Source organism: Pseudorca crassidens, chromosome 6, assembly GCF_039906515.1.
Source record: "Pseudorca crassidens isolate mPseCra1 chromosome 6, mPseCra1.hap1, whole genome shotgun sequence".
NCBI classification, from domain to species: domain Eukaryota; kingdom Metazoa; phylum Chordata; class Mammalia; order Artiodactyla; family Delphinidae; genus Pseudorca; species Pseudorca crassidens.
The window spans coordinates 382,348-399,859 of record NC_090301.1 but is presented as its reverse complement, the minus strand read 5'-3'; the positions used below and the strand labels follow the sequence as shown (position 1 = coordinate 399,859).

The window sequence follows — 17,512 nt, the reverse complement described above, 5'->3', positions numbered from 1 at the left end:
AGCCAAGAAAAAAATCACCTGGGTCCCTGGCAGGGGTAGGGTAAGGGAACCATGTTGAAATAAGCCCAGAGCATTCTCCAAAACAAAGTCCTGTTCTGCAGTGAAAAGACTCCACCAGAGCTTGATCTCACCTGGGGGAAGGGCTCTTCCCCACTTGGCCCCTCTGGCCTTCCGGTCTTACCCCAGGGAGGGGAAAGAAGGGGAAGAAACACTTGTGAAGGTCACAGCCCAGGAATACAGGCCACTAAAAGGCTGAAATTTAATCCTAAGATTATAAAATGCTTCCCTTCCCCCACACCACTCCTCAGGGCTCCAGCGTAACAGGATTACAGGGGAAAATGCCCCAAGGTACCGACTCTACTACAAAAACAGTCTTCAGAGAAACCCAAAGACAACAGGGGAGACAAAAAATAAGGACTTGGAGGAATCTGAAGCCTTGGCACGTACAGCTGCAGCTGCAGGAGAGATGAGACGCGGCCCAATCGCTAGTCAGGTTACGGCGACACTTCAAGCTGAGAGCCCATCTACGTCAGTTTCCACTGTGATACATACACCATAACCACCTTTCCAAAAAATTACATGGCATGCTAAAAAGCAAGCAAAAAAAAAAAACCCACAGTCTGAAGAGACAGAGCCTGACTCAGATATGGAAGAAATTCTGTAATTATCAGATTAATATACTAAGGATGCTAATGGAAAAAGTGGACACCATGCAAGAAGAGATGAGTAACATCGGAGGAGAAAGGAAATGCAGACAAAGAATCAAAAACACTGATGGACAAGGCTGAGGAAAGAGTCAGGGAGTCTGAAGATATGTCCATGGAAACTTCCCCAACTGAAATGCAAAAAGAAAAAAGAACAAGAACAGAATATCAGGGAAATGTGCAACAATAAAAAAGTGATACATATGCATGATTGGAATACAGAAAAAGAAAGGAGATAAAGAAATGTGTGAAGTAAAAAGAGCTGAGAATTTTTAAAAATTAATGACAGACACCAAACCACAGATCCAGGAAGCTCAGACAATAACAAGCAAAATAAATACCAAAAAATCTACATCTAGGCATATCATATTCAGACTGTAGAGAACCAAAGACAGAGAATCTTAAAAGAGGCCAGAGGGGAAAAAACCTCATCTACAGAGTTAAAACAATAAGAATTAAAGTGGACTTCTTGTTAGAAGACCTGCAAGCAGGAAAAGTGAAGAGTCCTACATCCAGTGAAAGTATCCTTCAAAAGTAAAGAGGAAATAAAGACTTTTTCAAACAAAAACTGAGAGAATTCACTGCCAGCAGACATGCCCTGCATGAAATATTAAAAGTTCTTCAGGGACAAGGAAAATGATATAGATCAGAAAACTCATATCTATGTAAAGAAAAGAGCATTGGAGAAGGAATAAATGAAGGTAAAAATAAAATGCTTTTTCTTATTCTTAATTGACACAATAGACAAAGGTTTGTTCAAATTTTTAGTAGTAACAGGGTGATTATAGCGTAAGTATAAGTGAAATGAATGACAGCAATTTCATAAGGGACAGTCTGTTAAAGGCACCTGCACTACCCATGAAGCAGTGTAGTGTTATTTGAAAGTGGACACAGATTAGTTGTAAATGTATATTGCAGGGCTTCCCTGGTGGCGCAGTGGTTGGGAATCGCCTGCCGATGCAGGGGATGCAGGTTCGTGCCCCGGTCCGGGAGGATCCCGCATGCCGTGGAGCGGCTGGGCCCGTGGGCCATGGCCGCTGGACCTGCACGTCCGGAGCCTGTGCTCCGCAACCGGAGAGGCCACAGCAGTGAGAGGCCTGCGTACCGCAAGAAAAAAAAAAAATGTATATTGCAAACTTTCGGACAACCACTAAAAAACTTTTTTAAAAGAAGTGTTAATTGATATGCTAAGAAAGGAGAGAAAATGAAATCCAATAAAACGCTCAATTAAAAACAGAGAAGGTTGAAAAGGAGAGGAAGAAAACAAAAGAAGCAAATGGAAAGCAGTCACAAACATGACAGACATCAATCCAGCTGAAGCAATGACCAGTTTATATTTGAGTGGCCTAAGACCACCCATCAAAAGATGGAGACCATTAGAGCAGATTGAAAAAAAAAAAGACCCACTATATGTTGTCTATAAGAGACCCACCTTAAATATAAAGACAGATTAAAAGTAAAGGGATGGGCCTTCCCTGGTGGCGCAGTGGTTGAGAGTCCGCCTGCCGAGGAGGGGACACGGGTTCGTGCCCCGGTCCAGGAATATCCCACATACCACAGAGCGGCTGGGTCCGTGAGCCATGGCCGCTGAGCCTGTGCATCCGGAGCCTGTGCTCTGCAACGGGAGAGGCCACAACAGTGAGAGGCCCGTGTACCGTAAAAAAAAAAAAAAAAAAAAAGTAAAGGGATGTAGAAAGATATATCATGCTGACAAGAATCAAAAGACAGCTGGAATAGCTGGAAAGCAGACATTAGGACTAGAAAAATTACCAGGGGTGAAGAGCAGCAATAGTATATAATAACCAAGAGGCCAAGTCTCCAAGAAGATTAATAATCCTCAATGCTTATGTACCTAACAACAGAGCATCAAAATACGTGAGACAAAGCCTGACAGAACTGCAAGGAGAAATACACAAACCTACCATCACAGCTGGAGACTTCAACACACTACAAGGAATGGACAGATCCAGCCGGCAGAAAATCAGCAAGGACACTGATGAACTCATCAATCAACTGAATATAACTGATCTCTATGAACCACTATGGTGGCTAATTTTAGGTGTCAACTTGACTGGGCTAAGAGGATGCCCAACTAGCTGGTACAACATTTCAGGGGGTGTCTGTGAAGGTCTTTCCAGAAGAGATTAGCATCTGAATTGGTGTACTCAGTAAAGCTGATGGCCCTCCCCATGTGCGTGGGCCTTGAGTGCCTCAACAGAATAAGAAGGCCGCAGAGGGGCGAGCTTGCTCTCTCTGTTGGAGCTGGGGCACCATCTCCTGTCCTGGGGCCTTCAGATGGACCAGGACTTCCCTACCCCCTCCCAGGCCTTTGAACAGGAACTGAATTACTCCACCAGCTTTCCTAGTTCTCGGGCTTGCCGTACATAATGGTGGGAGCCAATTCCTGTAATGAATTTCTGTGTACACACACACACACACACACACACACACTACTGGTTCTATTTCTCTAAAGATCCCTGACTAACCACCAGTTCCATCAACAACAGCAGGACACACATTTTGCTCAAGCTCAAGCTCACAAGAAACATTCACCATGACAGGCCACGTTCTGGGCCGCAGAACACATCTTAACACATTTCACAGAACAGAAATCATGCAAAATACGTTCTCAGACCACTGGAATTAAATCAGTAACAGCAAGATACCTGAAACGGTCCAAAATACTTGGAGATTAAACAGGACACTTCTAAGAACCAAGTGGGTCAAGAAGGAAGCCTCAAGAGAAATAAAAACACTTAAACTAAATGGAAATGAAAATACAACTTATCAAAATTTGTGGGATGCAGAAAAAGCAATACTTAGAGGGAAATGTATATTAGAAAAGTAGTACCTGAAATTAATAATCTAAGTTTTCACATTAGGAAAGTAGAGAAAGAAAAGCAATTAAATTGAAAGCAAGCAGAAGAAAAGGAAAAAAAAATTGGAGCAGAAACTAATGAAATTGAAAACAGGAAAAAAAAGAAAATCAACAAAATCCAAGATTGGTTTTTCAAAAAGATCAATAAAACTGATAAAACTCTAGCCTGGTTAACTAAGGAAAAAAGGAGAGAAGACAAAAATTACCAATATTATAAATAAAAGAGGAACATCACTACTATCCCATGGACATTAAAAGGTTAAAAAGGCATATTATGAACACTTTACGCCTTCAAATTTGATAATTTAGGTGAAATGCATCAATTCCTTGAGAGACACATACTAGCAAAATTTATACCAGGAGAAAGAGATAAATCTGAATAGGCCTGTATCTATTAGAGAAACTGAATCAATAATTAATAACCTTCTAAAACAGAAAGTACCAGGCCTAGATGGGTTTCTAGAATATTGGTGAATTCTACCAAACATCTAAGGAAAAAATTTTACCTATTCTTTACAATCTCTTCTGGAAGGCAGAAGCAGAGGGAATACCTCCTAAGTCATTCAATTGAGGCCAGCATCACCCTAATACCAAAACCAGGCAGAGACATTACAAGAAAGGAAAACTACAAATATCTCTCATCAACATAGATGCAAAACTCCTTAACACGAGCAAATGGCATCTAACAACGTAAAAAAAAAAAAATTATACACCATGACCATGTGGGTTTATTCCAGTATACAAGGCTGGTTCAGCACTCTAAAATCAGTTAATACACTCCGTCACATCAACAGGCTAAAGAAGAAAACTCAAATGATCATATCAATGGATGCAGAAAAAGTGACAAAATCACTTTTCATGATAAAGCTCTCAATAAACTAGGAATCAAGGGGAACTTCCTCAACTTGATAAAGAACATCTATTTAAAAAACCCTACAGACGGGAATTCTCTGGCAGTCCAGTGGTTAGGCCTCCGTGCTTTCACTGCTGAGGGGAGGGTGCAGGTTCAATCCCTGGTCAGAGAACTAAGATCATGCAAGCTGCATGGCGTGGCCAAAAACCCCCCCAAAACCAAAAAAATGCTATAGTTAATGCCATACTCATGGTGAGAAACTCAAAGCTTCCCTACGAAGATCAGAAACAAGGCGAGGATGCCCCCTCCCCACTCATACAATGAACTGGAAGTCCCAGTTGATGCTACAAGGGAAGAAAAGGAAATAAAAGGTACACAGAGTGAAACAGAAAAATAAAACTGTCTTTGTTCTCAGATGACATGACCGTCTATGTAGAAAATCCTAAAGGATCCACAAAAAAGTTACTGGAGTTAATCAGCAATTATAGCAAGGTTGCAGGATATAATGCTAACGTACTCAAGTCAATTGTTTCCCTATATACTAGCAATAAACAACTGGAATTTGAAATTAAAAAAAATAACATTTATAATTGCGCCAAAAAAAGAAGGAAATATTTAAGTACAAATCTAACAGAATATGTAAAGATTTATGAAGAAAACTACAAAACTGATGAAAGAAATAAAAGAAGATCTAAATAAATGGATGGATATTCTATGTTCCTAGATTGGAAGATTCAATATTGTTAAGATGGTCAATTCTGCCCAACTTGATCTATTGATTCAACACAATCCCAATCAAAATCTCATCGATCATTTTGTGGGTACTGACAAACTGATTCTAAAGTTCATATGGAGAGGCAGAAGACCCTGAATAGCCAGCACAATATTGATGGAAAAGAACAAAGTTGGAGAACTAACAGTACCCTATTTCAAGACCTATTATAGAGCTACAGTCATCAATAAAATGTGGTACTGGTGAAAGAACAGATACATCAATCAGTGGAACAAAACAGAGTTCAGAACTAGACCACCACAAACAGAGGCAACTGAGTTTTTACAGAGGAGCAAAGGCAATACAACGGAGAAGGAACAGTCTATTCAACAAACGGTGCTGAAACTGGATGACTAGACTGAAAAAAAGCATCTAGACAAAGACCTTACACCTTTTACAAAAATTAACTCAAGATGGATCACAGGCCTCAATGTAAAACGTTAAAGTGCAAAACTTCTTCAAGAGACACAGGAGAAAATCTACGTGACCTTATTTGGCAATGAGTTTTTAGATACAACACCAAAAGCCCAATCGATGTAAGAAAAAAACTGATAAGGGCTTTATTAAACTTAAAAAATTCTGTTTTGCAAGATGCTGTTAAGAGAATAAAATAAAAAGAGAATAAAAAGACAAGCTACAGACTGGGAGGCTATATTAGCCACCCCCTACCAACCCCTCCAACGCCCCCCACCCTGCCTAAAAGCTTCCTGCCTCCTTCCCTGCCTCCTTCTTTGGACCCTAGTTTTAGAAAAATTCATGTTCCTAACCCATGTTTGTTTTTTTCCCCTACCATTTCTATCTCATACATTTTCATATATTTAACTTTATTACATAAAGAAGTAAAACAAAAAAGGACTTGTATTCAAAATACACAAAGAACTCTTAAAACAATAATAAAACAACCTAATTTAAAAATAGGAAAAAAAAATAGGAGAACCATCTTTGAAAAGATGAACAAATTCAACAAACCTCTAGCTAGATGGACGAAGAAAAAAAAGAGAGAAGACTCAAATTACTAAAAATAGAAATGAAAGTAGGGATATTACTACTAATTCTACAGAAACAAAAAGGACTATGAAAGGACTATGGACAATTGCATGCCAACAAACTGGATAACCTAGATGAAATGGACAAATTCCTAGAAACACAAAACCTACTAAGACTAAATCACAAACAAATAGAAAAGCTGAATACACCTACAACTAGTAAGGAGATTGAATCAGTAATCAAAAACCTCCTGACAAAGATGAGCCCTGGACCTGATGGCTTCACTGGTGAATTCTACCGAACATTTTAAGAAGAACTAACAACAATCCTTCTCAGACGTTTCCAAAAAAATTGAAGAGGAGGAAACATTTCTAACTCATTGTATTGAGGCCTGAATAACCCTGATACCAATGCCAGACAAAGATACTCCAAGGAAAGAAAACTACAAGCCAATATCCCTTCTGAACACTGATGCAAAAATCCTCAACAAAATACTAGCAAACTGAAGTTAGCATCATATTAAAGAATTACATACCGTGACTATGTGGGATTTATTCCTGGAATGCAAGGATAGTTCAACATACAAATATCGATCAGTGTAATATGCCATACCAACAAAATGAAGGGAAAAGAACACGTGATCATCTCGATGCAGAAAAAGCATTTGACAAAATTCAACACCCTTCCATGACAAAAACACTCAACAAAATAGGGATAGAAGAAAACTATCTCAACACTATACAAGCCATATATGAAAAGCCCATAGCAAACATAATACTCGATGATGAAAGACTGAAGCTTTTCCTCGAAGATCAGGAACAAGGCGAGGCTGCCCACCTCACCTCTCCTATTCAACATAGTACTCAAAGTTCTAGCCAGAGCAATTAGGCAAGAAAAAGAAATAAAAGGAATCCAAATTAGAAAGGAATAAGTAAAATTATCTGAGATGACATGACCTCATATGTAGAAAATCCTAAACACTGCACAAAAAAGCTATTAGATTATAGGTCATATAACTCAATATCAAAAAACAAACAGCCCAATCCAAAAATGGGCAGAATACCTAAAAAGACATTTCTCCAAACAAGACATACAAATGGCCAACAGGCACATGAAAAGGTGCTCAACACTGCTAATTATTAGAGAAATGCAAATCAAAACCACGATGAGGTATCACCTCACACTGGTCAGAATGGCCATCATCAAAAAGTCTGTGAATAATAAATGCTGGAGACTGTGGGGAGAAAAGGGAACCCTCCTGCACTGTTGGTGGGAATAGGTATTGGTGTAGCCACTATGGAAAACAACATGGAGGTTCCTTAAAAAACTAAAAATAGAGCGACCATAGGATCCAGCAATCCCACTCCCTGGCATATATCTGGAAAAGATGAAAACTCTAATTCAAAAGGATACATGCACCCCAATGTTCACAGCAGCCCTATTTACAATAGCCAAGACATGGAAACAACCCAAGTACCTATCAGCAGTCAATCAGTTTAAAAAGAAATGTGGTATATATGTACACAATGGAATATTACTTGTCCATAAAAAAGAATGAAATACTGCCATTTGCAGCAACATGGATGGACCTAGAAAATAACATAATAAGTGAAGTCAGACAAAGACAAATATTATGTGATATTACTTACATGTGGAATCTAAGAAATAATAGAAATGAATCTATATACAAAATAGAAACAGGGCTTCCCTGGTGGCGCAGTGGTTGAGAGTCCGCCTGCCGATGCGGGGGACGTGGGTTCATGCCCCGGTCCGGGAAGATCCCACATGCCGCGGAGCGGCTAGGCCCGTGAGCCATGGCCGCTGAGCCTGTGCGTCCGTAGCCTGTGCTCCGCAACGGGAGAGGCCACAACAGTGAGAGGCCCGCGTACCAAAAAAAAAAAAAAAAAAAGAAACAGACTCACAGACATAGAAAGCAAACTTCTGGTTATCAAAGGGGAAAGGGAGGGGAGGAGGGATAAATTAGGACTATGGGATTAACAGATATATGCTACTACATATAAAATAAATAAGCAACAAGGATTTATTGTATAGCACAGGGAACTATATTCAATATCCTGTAACAACCTATAATGGAAAATAATCTGAAAAAACAAAAGACTGAATCACTTTGCTCTGCACCTGAAACTAACACAATATTGTAAATCAGCTATACTTCAATTAAAAACAAGACAAAACATCAATAAACCCACGGTGATTCATGGTGAGGCGGCTAAAGTAATCTGGTAATCCTTTAAGGAAAAAAAAAAGCTGTTGGATCTAATAAATGAATTCATCAAATTAGCACGATACCAAAGCCAACACACAGACATCAGTTGCATTTCTATACACAAAACATGAACAATCTGAAAAGGAGACTACAGAAACAATCCCATTTATAATAGCATCAAAAAGAATAAAATACTTTGAAATTAACTTAACCACAGAGGTGAAAGACTTGTACAATGAAAACTACAAAACACTTCAGAAAGCAATTAAAAGAAAACATAAATTAATGGACACACATCCCATACTCATGGACTGAAAGGCTTCATATTGTTAAACTGTCAATATTAACCAAAGCAATCTACAAATTCAGTGCTACCTCTCTCAAAATACCAATGTTTTTTGCAGAAATAAAAAAAACCATCCTAAAATTCATACTGAATCTCAAAGGATTGAGAATAGCCAAAACGATCCTGAAAAGGAACAAAACTGGAGAACTCACATTTCCTGATTTCAAAACTTACTATAGTAATTCAAAACAGTGTGATATTGGCACGAAGACGTATATAAACCAGCGGAACAGAACAGAGAATCCAGAAATAAACCCCCACATGTATGGTCAAATGATTTTTGACAAGAGTGCTAAGACCATTCAGTGGAGAAAGGACAGTGTTTTCAACAATCGGTCCTGGGAAAGCTGGACATCCACGTGCCAAAGAACGAAGGTGGGCTCTAACTGGTTAGGTATACGGCTGTCTAACACCATATGTAAAAACTAACTCAAAATGGATGAAAGACCTAAACGTAAGACCTAAAGTAATAAAACTCTTAGAAGAAAACATAGGATGAAAGTTTCACGACACTGGACTTGACAATGATTTCTGGAATATGACAACAAAGGTACAGGTAACAAAAGAAAAAATAGACAAACTGGACTTTAAGAAAATTGTTATAATTTGTATATCAAAAGGCAATATCCACATGGTAAAAAGGCAACCTACAGAATGGGAGAAAATATTTGCAAATCATATTTCTGATATGAGATCAATATCTAGACTATATACAGAACTCCTAAAACTAAACAACAAACCCCCCCCCCAAATAACCTGACTGAAAAATGGGCAAAGGACTTGAACAGACATTTCTCCAAAGAAGACATACGACTGGCCAATATACACATGAAAAGATGCTCAGTGTGACTGACCGTTAGGGAGATGCAAACGAAAACCACGGTGAGACGAGACTGCCCCACACCCGTGAGGATGGCTGTTATCAAAAACACAGAAAACACGTGTTGGTAACGATGCCGAGAAACTGGAACTCTTGTGCACTGTCAGCAGGAATGTAATGTGGTGTATTCATTACGGAAAATAGTACGGAAGTTCCTCAAAAAATTAAACACAGAACTACCATATGAACCAGCAATCCCACTTCTGGGTATACACCCGAAAGAACAGAAAGTCAGGTCTTGAAAAGTTACTTGTACACCCACATTCATAGCAGCATGATTCCTAACAGCCAGTGGGTGGAAGCAACCCAATGTCCGTCGATGGATGAGTGGATAAACAAATTGTGGTCCATCCATACAATGGAAGAAAATTCTGTAGTATGCTACAACATGGATGTACGTTGTGGGCACTAGGCTAACTGAAACAGCTAATCACAGACGGACAAATACTATATGATTTCACTTACATGCGTCAAAATCATGGAGACAGAAAGTAGAATGGTGGCTGCCAATGGCTAGGCGCGGGGAGAGGGAGAGTTATTGTTTAATTGGTATAGAGTTTCAGATTTACATGAGTTATGGGCATGGATGGTGGTGATGGCTGCTCAACAACGTGAATGTATTTAATGCCACTGAACTGTACACTGACAAACTGTTAAGAAGATACATTTTTTGTTATTTGTATTTTAACTCAATATAAGAAAAGGAACAACAACAAAAAAGAAATGAACTACCAAACCATAAAACGACAGAGGAACCCTAAATATATACTAAGTGAAAGAAGCCAACCTGAAAAGGCTGCATGCTCTAGTTCACAGCATCCATACATCCCAATCAGGCGACATCCTAGAAAAGGCAAAACTACAGAAACAGTCTAAAGATCAGTGGCTGCCAAGGACTGGGAGGAAAGGCGCGAACAGTGGACAGAGAGGTTTTTAGGGCAGTGAAACTGCTCTGTGATATTGTAATGAGGATACATGTGCTCATGTACCTGTCAAAACCCAAGTATAAGGCGTCCTGCGGGCTGACCTGCCTGAGTGTTTCCAGGGGCGCACAGACCCTGGCCGGGACTCAGACGCGTGCAGTGGTCGCCTTCCTCCCCAGGCCTTCAGTGGGGCAAGGCTGGTGCTCCTGTGTTTGTGCTTGTTTGAAAGATTCCTCTTTTTGTCCCTTCCCCAACCATGTTTTTCTTGCCCAGCAATGATTCATCTTCAATGGTTTGAAATCACAAAATTTCTACCCACTCAATCTTTTACTTCATTCTACTGAGTTGGTCTTAAATAAAATCCTCTTGAGATTTGTATCTTTGAAAGATACTCTGTTTTGTTAACAATAGTTTGTCAGTGGAAAAAAAATCCAAGTATAAGACAGGAACCTAAATGTAAACTGTGGACTTAGTTAATAACAACGTATCTATATGGGTTCATAACTTGTAATGAATAAACCACACTAACACAAGTGGAAATGCAAGATGTTAGTAACAGGGGAAACTGTGGGGGAATTTCCTGTACTATCTGCTGACTACTCTCAAACTTTCCTAAAAAAACCTTCTATTAATCAGAAAATAATCAATGGAAGGTAGGGAGTATGTAAAAATATAGATGAAACAAGAGTATCAGAATACTGATAAATGTTGAAGCTAGGGGGTAGGTACAAGGGGGTTATTATACTTTTCTGTTTAATTTGTACATGTTCAAGATTTCCACAATAAAAAGCTTTTAAAACTCCAGATTAGCTCAAGAACTGTCTGTATAATGAATAAAAGAGCAGGAAGAAAACAGATATTTTTGAAGCAAGTATTAAATTAAAACTGAGGGCACGGCTGAATCACACTTGATAGTGGACATCCTTGTCACATCAGGGACATTCACAGGTCAGTGGGCAAGGCGGGAATGGCACGGTCAGGGAAGGACAGAGAGGGGATGAACGCGGAAAGATGTTCATCCTCACTGGTTCACAGAAAGGCCAGCAACGCGGGCTGGTGCGGCATGACGCCTGGACTCAGCACGGGCTCAGGGACAGAGCACCCCATCCTGTGGGAATGCCACTCAGCACCAGCTTTCTGGAGGGCAAACTTCCCAGAGCCCGGAACCTGCAGGTCCACTGGCCGGGCTTCTCTGCTTCAGGGATTCTGTCCAAAAAAATGGGACTGGCTGAAGGTCACGGACTGAATAAACATGTGTACAGTCCCTTCAACACACCCTATAAAATCATCAGAAGGTTCCTTCACCGATGAATGAAGTCGTAAGCACACTGGGAACGGTCAAGGGAGCAGATGCCAAGGAGAGCCGCAGGCGGGGACCGTGGCTCCGAGCGGGGCCCTGCATGGCCTCTCTCCCTCCCACCCCTCCCACTGCCCCTGGCCCAGCTCCTCCTGCAGCCTCTCCCTCCACCCCAGGGAGCCCAGGAGCAGAGGGGCAGCACCCACCCCCGCCCCCTCCTCAGGGCCCAGTGCGCTCCTGTCTGTCCTCACGGCTCTCCCTGTCCACCTGGGCCCCAGCAGACACCTGCTCCCTCGTCCGCATCTGACACACACAACTTTCCCGTGGAGCCGTGTTCCCTTCTGGCTACTGCCCACTGTCCCCACAGCTCGACCTCTTAAAGTGCCTGGTCCCCAGCCACCCTCACCGGCCCCTCCCTTCACTGGCTCTACACCCAGCTCCATTCCCACCACTCCAAGGAGACTGTGGTCACCAGTGACCCCATGTGGCCGAGTCGGCCATCCTTTCTCCATTCTGATCAGAGCTGCGGCAGCCCAGCAAAGCACCCCCCTTTCTACAATACCTTTTTCTCCCCCCTCTGCAGGCACACACATGCAACCTCAAGAGGCTGGGTGCTGGCTCTCTGGCATCAGCACCTATGAGGCATCTCAAACTCGATTCCTCTCAAAGTTTCTCTGTCATATGAGTTCCCCCCAAATCATTAACTATTTATCCAAAAGAGGGAAAAATTGGTAACGATAAATCATGGTGAATAAAGTAACCAATACCACGTGTACGTGCATCTACTGGGGAGATGAGGATTTGGAGCTCAGATCAGAGACGACCCGCAGGGGGGAGGGATGGGGGGAGGGACGGGGCTGGGAAGGGGCACAGGAGCCCCTCAACTCAAGCATTTACAGGAAGACAGGATGAAGGCTGACAGACACCCATCAGAATAGAAAAAGAAACAACGAGAAAGCCTAACAAATTAAAAAATAAAATAAAGAGTCAGGCCCAAGTTTCAATTTATCTATAATCCCAGTTGTAAACGGATTAAATTACTTTATATAAGGCTCTCAGATTGAGCTAAAATATAGCTACAAAATAAAGGGATATAAAAAGGTTGAAAATAAGGAGACAAAGAAGTAAAACTTTAAATGGGACAAAATAGGCCTTTCTGTTTGGTAACATGGAGGCATACTCACGTATCTAATAACATGGTCTGTAAATACAGTTAAACTGAACAGACATTCAAGAAGCAATAGCACCTCAGGAATCACAGTGACAGACCTACCTCACCTCTTAAAAATCAACAGATCAGGGACTTCCCTGGTGGTCCAGTGGTTAAGAATCTGCCTTACAATGCAGGGGACGTGGGTTCAATCCCTGGTCAGGGAACTAAGATCCCACATGCTGATGGGCAACTAAGCCCGTGTGCTGCAACTACTGAGCCCAGGCCCTCTGGAGCCCACACTCCACAACTAGAGAGAACCCCTCGCACTGCAACGAAAGATCCCACGTGCTGCAACTAAGACCCAACGCAGCCAAAAATAAATAAATTAAAAAAAAAATCAGCAGATCAGTGGATACAATAAGTTAGGAAACAGATCAGTTGACCAGTAAAATAAGCTAGATCCAGCCTCAGCCAGACAGAACAATGTAACCAATCGATGGACAGGACACCTTCTTCTCAAGCTGTAAGGAAGCAGTCACAAACAAAGAGCATTCTGAGCCACAATGAAACCTCAGAAGATTCTATAAAGCAAGCATCTTTAAGTCACTGAACCTTAACAATAACACAAAAAATTAACTCCCTTCCCCCAATCCATCCACTTGAAAACCACAACACCCTCCTAAACAACTCAAGTTAAAGAGGGAATCAAGACTGAAATTACAAACTCTTTAGAAACTAAGGGCAAGGAGAGCGACAGGAGGCGGGTCTGTGGCGGGGAGCCAAAGGGACAGAAGGAGGGATCCAGCCTCAACTGCAGGTACCGGGAAACATAAACTGTCCCCAAAGACGTTATGCACTTCCCTCCAGGAGCCAGAACAGCTATAAAACTCAAGAAAGCAAAAAGAAGTCAGGAAGAAGGAAGCAGAAACAACAACGGAGACCTAATCAATGCAGGCTGTTTGGAAAGACCTGCAATAGTGACAAACTTTGGGGCGTCTGACCAAGAGGAGCAGAAAAAGGTACCAAGAATATCAGGTATGAGAAACTACAAAAACCACTTTAAAATAACAGGAGAATGTAGTGTGTAACTCTGACCAGTACATCAGGATGGCTTTGGGTTTTGCTTTTGTTTTTGGTTGTGCTGATGGTTGTTGACCTGGGGGTCTAGTAGGCCCTGAACAGCCTGTCACACACTGGAGCCTTTTCTCACCTGCAGTGGTAATTGCAACCTGGAAGACAAATGCTGATTCAGACTAAATGCACGATGTGGTAGGAAAATGGTTTCCACCTTTATACACATAACAGGCAAAAGATACTAACCTCAAAACTGATTCTGTAAGAAATAAAAGTTGCCATGCTGCAACTAAGAAGCCCACATGCCACAACCAAAGATCCTATGTGCCGCAACTAAGACCCGATGCAGCCAAATAAATATATTTTTCATAAAACATTAAAAAAAGTCTAAGAATACACACTAATTTTTTTTTTTTTTCTGCAGTACGCGGGCCTCTCACTGTTGTGGCCTCTCCCGCTGCGGAGCACAGGCTCCAGACGCGCAGGCTCAGCGGCCATGGCTCACGGGCCCAGCTGCTCTGCGGCATGTGGGATCCTCCCAGACCGGGGCACGAACCCTCATCCCCTCCATCGGTAGGCGGACTCCCAACCACCACGCCACCAGGGAAGCCCTACACACTAAATTTTAATGGCAACCAGGAATAAAAGTGGGGAGGTGAGTGGGAAAGGGGAATTTTCACCACTTCTTAGCCGACGTATTTCTGCGGTGTTCTTACGAGAGAACATACTCTACTCGAATAGGTGTTTAAAAGTTTTAAAAAGTTATTATTAACGTTCAGAATGCTTAACGTCAGGATATTCATCACAACCCAACTGGAAAGAACCTCCTCATGATTTTAAGAGTCTCCTACGATCTTTCTAATGGCTCACCGCGTCTGTCTAAGCTTACGTTTCGACCCTAACTCGTTAGCAACTACTGTCTGCGTGAGGTCTGCGGCAGGAAGGGACCCCAGTGGGGTGGAGGACCAGCCGTCCGGGCCCCACCACCGTGGTTCTGGGTCTCCCACCCCTCCTTCCTCACCGGCTAAAGCTCCCAGCTATAGCCACCTCCCAGGCACCCCGGAGCCCAGACGGTGAGGCGAGCTCGCCAGCCTGGCTCCCCTTCTCGGGAGGCACCGCACGGCGCAGGCCCCGCGCTCGCGAACCCCAGCCGCGCGGGCGCCAGGCCCGGGTACTGACCGCGGCCGGGGGCCAGCAGGCTGCTCAGGTGGGGGAGGCTCAGCCGCCGCAGCCGGTCCAGCTTCTCCCGCAGCTCGCGCACCTGGCTGTCCGAGCGGCTGACCCTCTGGCGCAGGGCCCTCAGCTCGCCGTTCTTCTTCTCCACCTGCTCCTGCAGGCAGCACACCTGGCTCTTGCTCTGGCGGGAGGAGAAGCAGTAGGAGTGCAGCGAGTCGATAAGCTTGCAGGCTCCTGACGCCGACAGGATGACCTCGTTGATGGACATGGGGCTGGCATCGCTGTGCTCGCTCTGCACGGCCTCGGCCGCCGGCTTCGGGGTCACGTCGGTCGGAGGCGCCGAGGGGCCCTGCGCGGGCTTCTGCGGCGTGGCTGTGAGCGATGAGCTCGCCGTGGGGGGCGCGCGTGGCGGGCTCTGCGCCGGCCCCTTATCGGGCCCCGGGCTGCTCCCGCTGCAGCCGGGCTCAGCGTCTCTCTTCGGCCTCTTGCGGTCCACGGGCTCCCGGGGGACGGCCGGCCTCTCGCGGGCATGCTTGGAGGAGAAACTGTAGGAATGAAGCGAGCCAATGAACTTGCAGGCCCCCGACCCCGGGGGGGTAAAGTCATCCACGGAAATGCCGCTCCTGTCCAGCAGGCCCCCGTCCGGGGAGGTGGCGTTCTCGTCGCCGGCATCCACAGCACAAGTGTTGGCTTCTCCCTGGCCGCCGGACGCGGTGGCGGAGGCCGGACCGTCATCTCCGTGTCCTTCCAGAGGCTGTCGGGCCCGCTGCAGACCGGCGGCCTCCCGGGTAGCCCTGGCTGCGGGTCTGCCCTGTGATGCGCCCCGCTTCAGCTTGCGGGACTCGGGCTTGGCCATTAGGCTTTCACTCGAGCACGACGACGACGACCCTGCAGCGGCCTTCCCGTCGGCAATGTCACTTGCATGTGCCCTCAGACCCCCCGAGGCCTTCCTGGTGTCCTTTCTCCGGGGGCGGCCATGGCCTCCGGCCCCCCTTTTCTTCTCAGCCAGGTGGAAGATGGACGGCACGGCCGTGGGCTTGAGCAGGCGGTGCTGGTCCTCCAGTCTCTTGGAGAAGCTATCTTTGGTGAAATGTTCACTACAGAGGAAAGAATACTTAGTGGGCGTCCAGTTATCCCTCTGAACAGCCTTCAACCACTGGATCAGACGTTTTGAGTCCTTCAGGGGGAATCTGCAGGACAAATGACAAATTAGAAAAAAATAATTAAATGCCTCCCCCTACTACTATCAACTATAAAAGCAGAACAAGTGTATTTGCAAACACCCCAACCTGTGTTGACTTTATCCATTTAAAAACTTAACAAAGATCTAAGAAATACCTTCTACTTGCAACTTATTACTGAAATAGAAAGATGAAAGATGGCACTGCCTGCCCTTAAGAAGCTTACAGTCCATAGGGTGGATAAAGAGTGAAGGTGGATACCTCCTCCCAGGCTGTGGTAAATGCCCTGCAGGGATACAGAATCCTTGGAGAGACAGCACCAGATGGACAGCGGGAAAGGCTGCAGGAAACCCTGGAAATAGTTCCTAGAAGCTCATAGCTGGCCAACCCTCCTGGTGTGCCTGGGATGCAAGACTTGGGGTGCCCAAAGGAAGATGGTTGCCCCTCCCCATTTAGAAGTCAGGCCAAGCGTCAGACAGCAGAGATGGGAGCAAGAGGCCAGGAGAGCGTCCCAGACACACACACCCCCGCCCCCGTGCCCCAGCTGCGGCTCAAGGAGCTGAGGGTGCGAAACTAGCTTGCAGAGCAGGCGAGACTCAACAGCCGTGGCTCTGCGGCTCCCTTTGAAAAGCAACCAGTCCCTGGCAAACACTGAAAAAGACACTTAATGATCATTTTTTTCTCATTCAGTCAAGATGTCTACTTAGAAAACTCTGGTGAAACTACACATACGAGGGTGGGAGTAGAGCGGCCATTCCAGAGGGCTGTTCTGCTGCACCTGAGGTCACCTAACCCACCTGACGCTGCTGGGGACCAGGACCATGGGGACACCAACTCCTCATGAAGCTCCAAGCAGCATGATCCTCTAAATTTCCTCACTGCTTTGGGAGCCCATTACCCGAAGCTCCCCCTACCCCCCAGTTCCCACGTCCTCGGCCATTATGAATGCCAAGAGCAGCCTCCTCTGCAATGCTTTGCCTCCGTTTTCAAATACAGTCACAAAACTAAGGGCTCTGAAGGAAACTCAAGTAAGCATGCTGGCTGACCGCTGAAACGACCTG

At 44.2% G+C, this 17,512-nt stretch overlaps 1 protein-coding gene across 2 annotated transcripts in view; it reads right to left on the bottom strand.

Moving 5' to 3' along the window:
* Positions 1 to 17,512, bottom strand: part of THAP4 (THAP domain containing 4) — a 41,226-nt gene that overhangs the window by 22,148 nt on the left and 1,566 nt on the right. For both annotated transcript variants that reach the window (XM_067739950.1, XM_067739951.1), the window contains exon 2: positions 15,274 to 16,460. In XM_067739950.1, the coding sequence (XP_067596051.1) occupies positions 15,274 to 16,460 (1,187 nt within the window). The remainder of the gene's footprint in view (positions 1 to 15,273; positions 16,461 to 17,512) is intronic.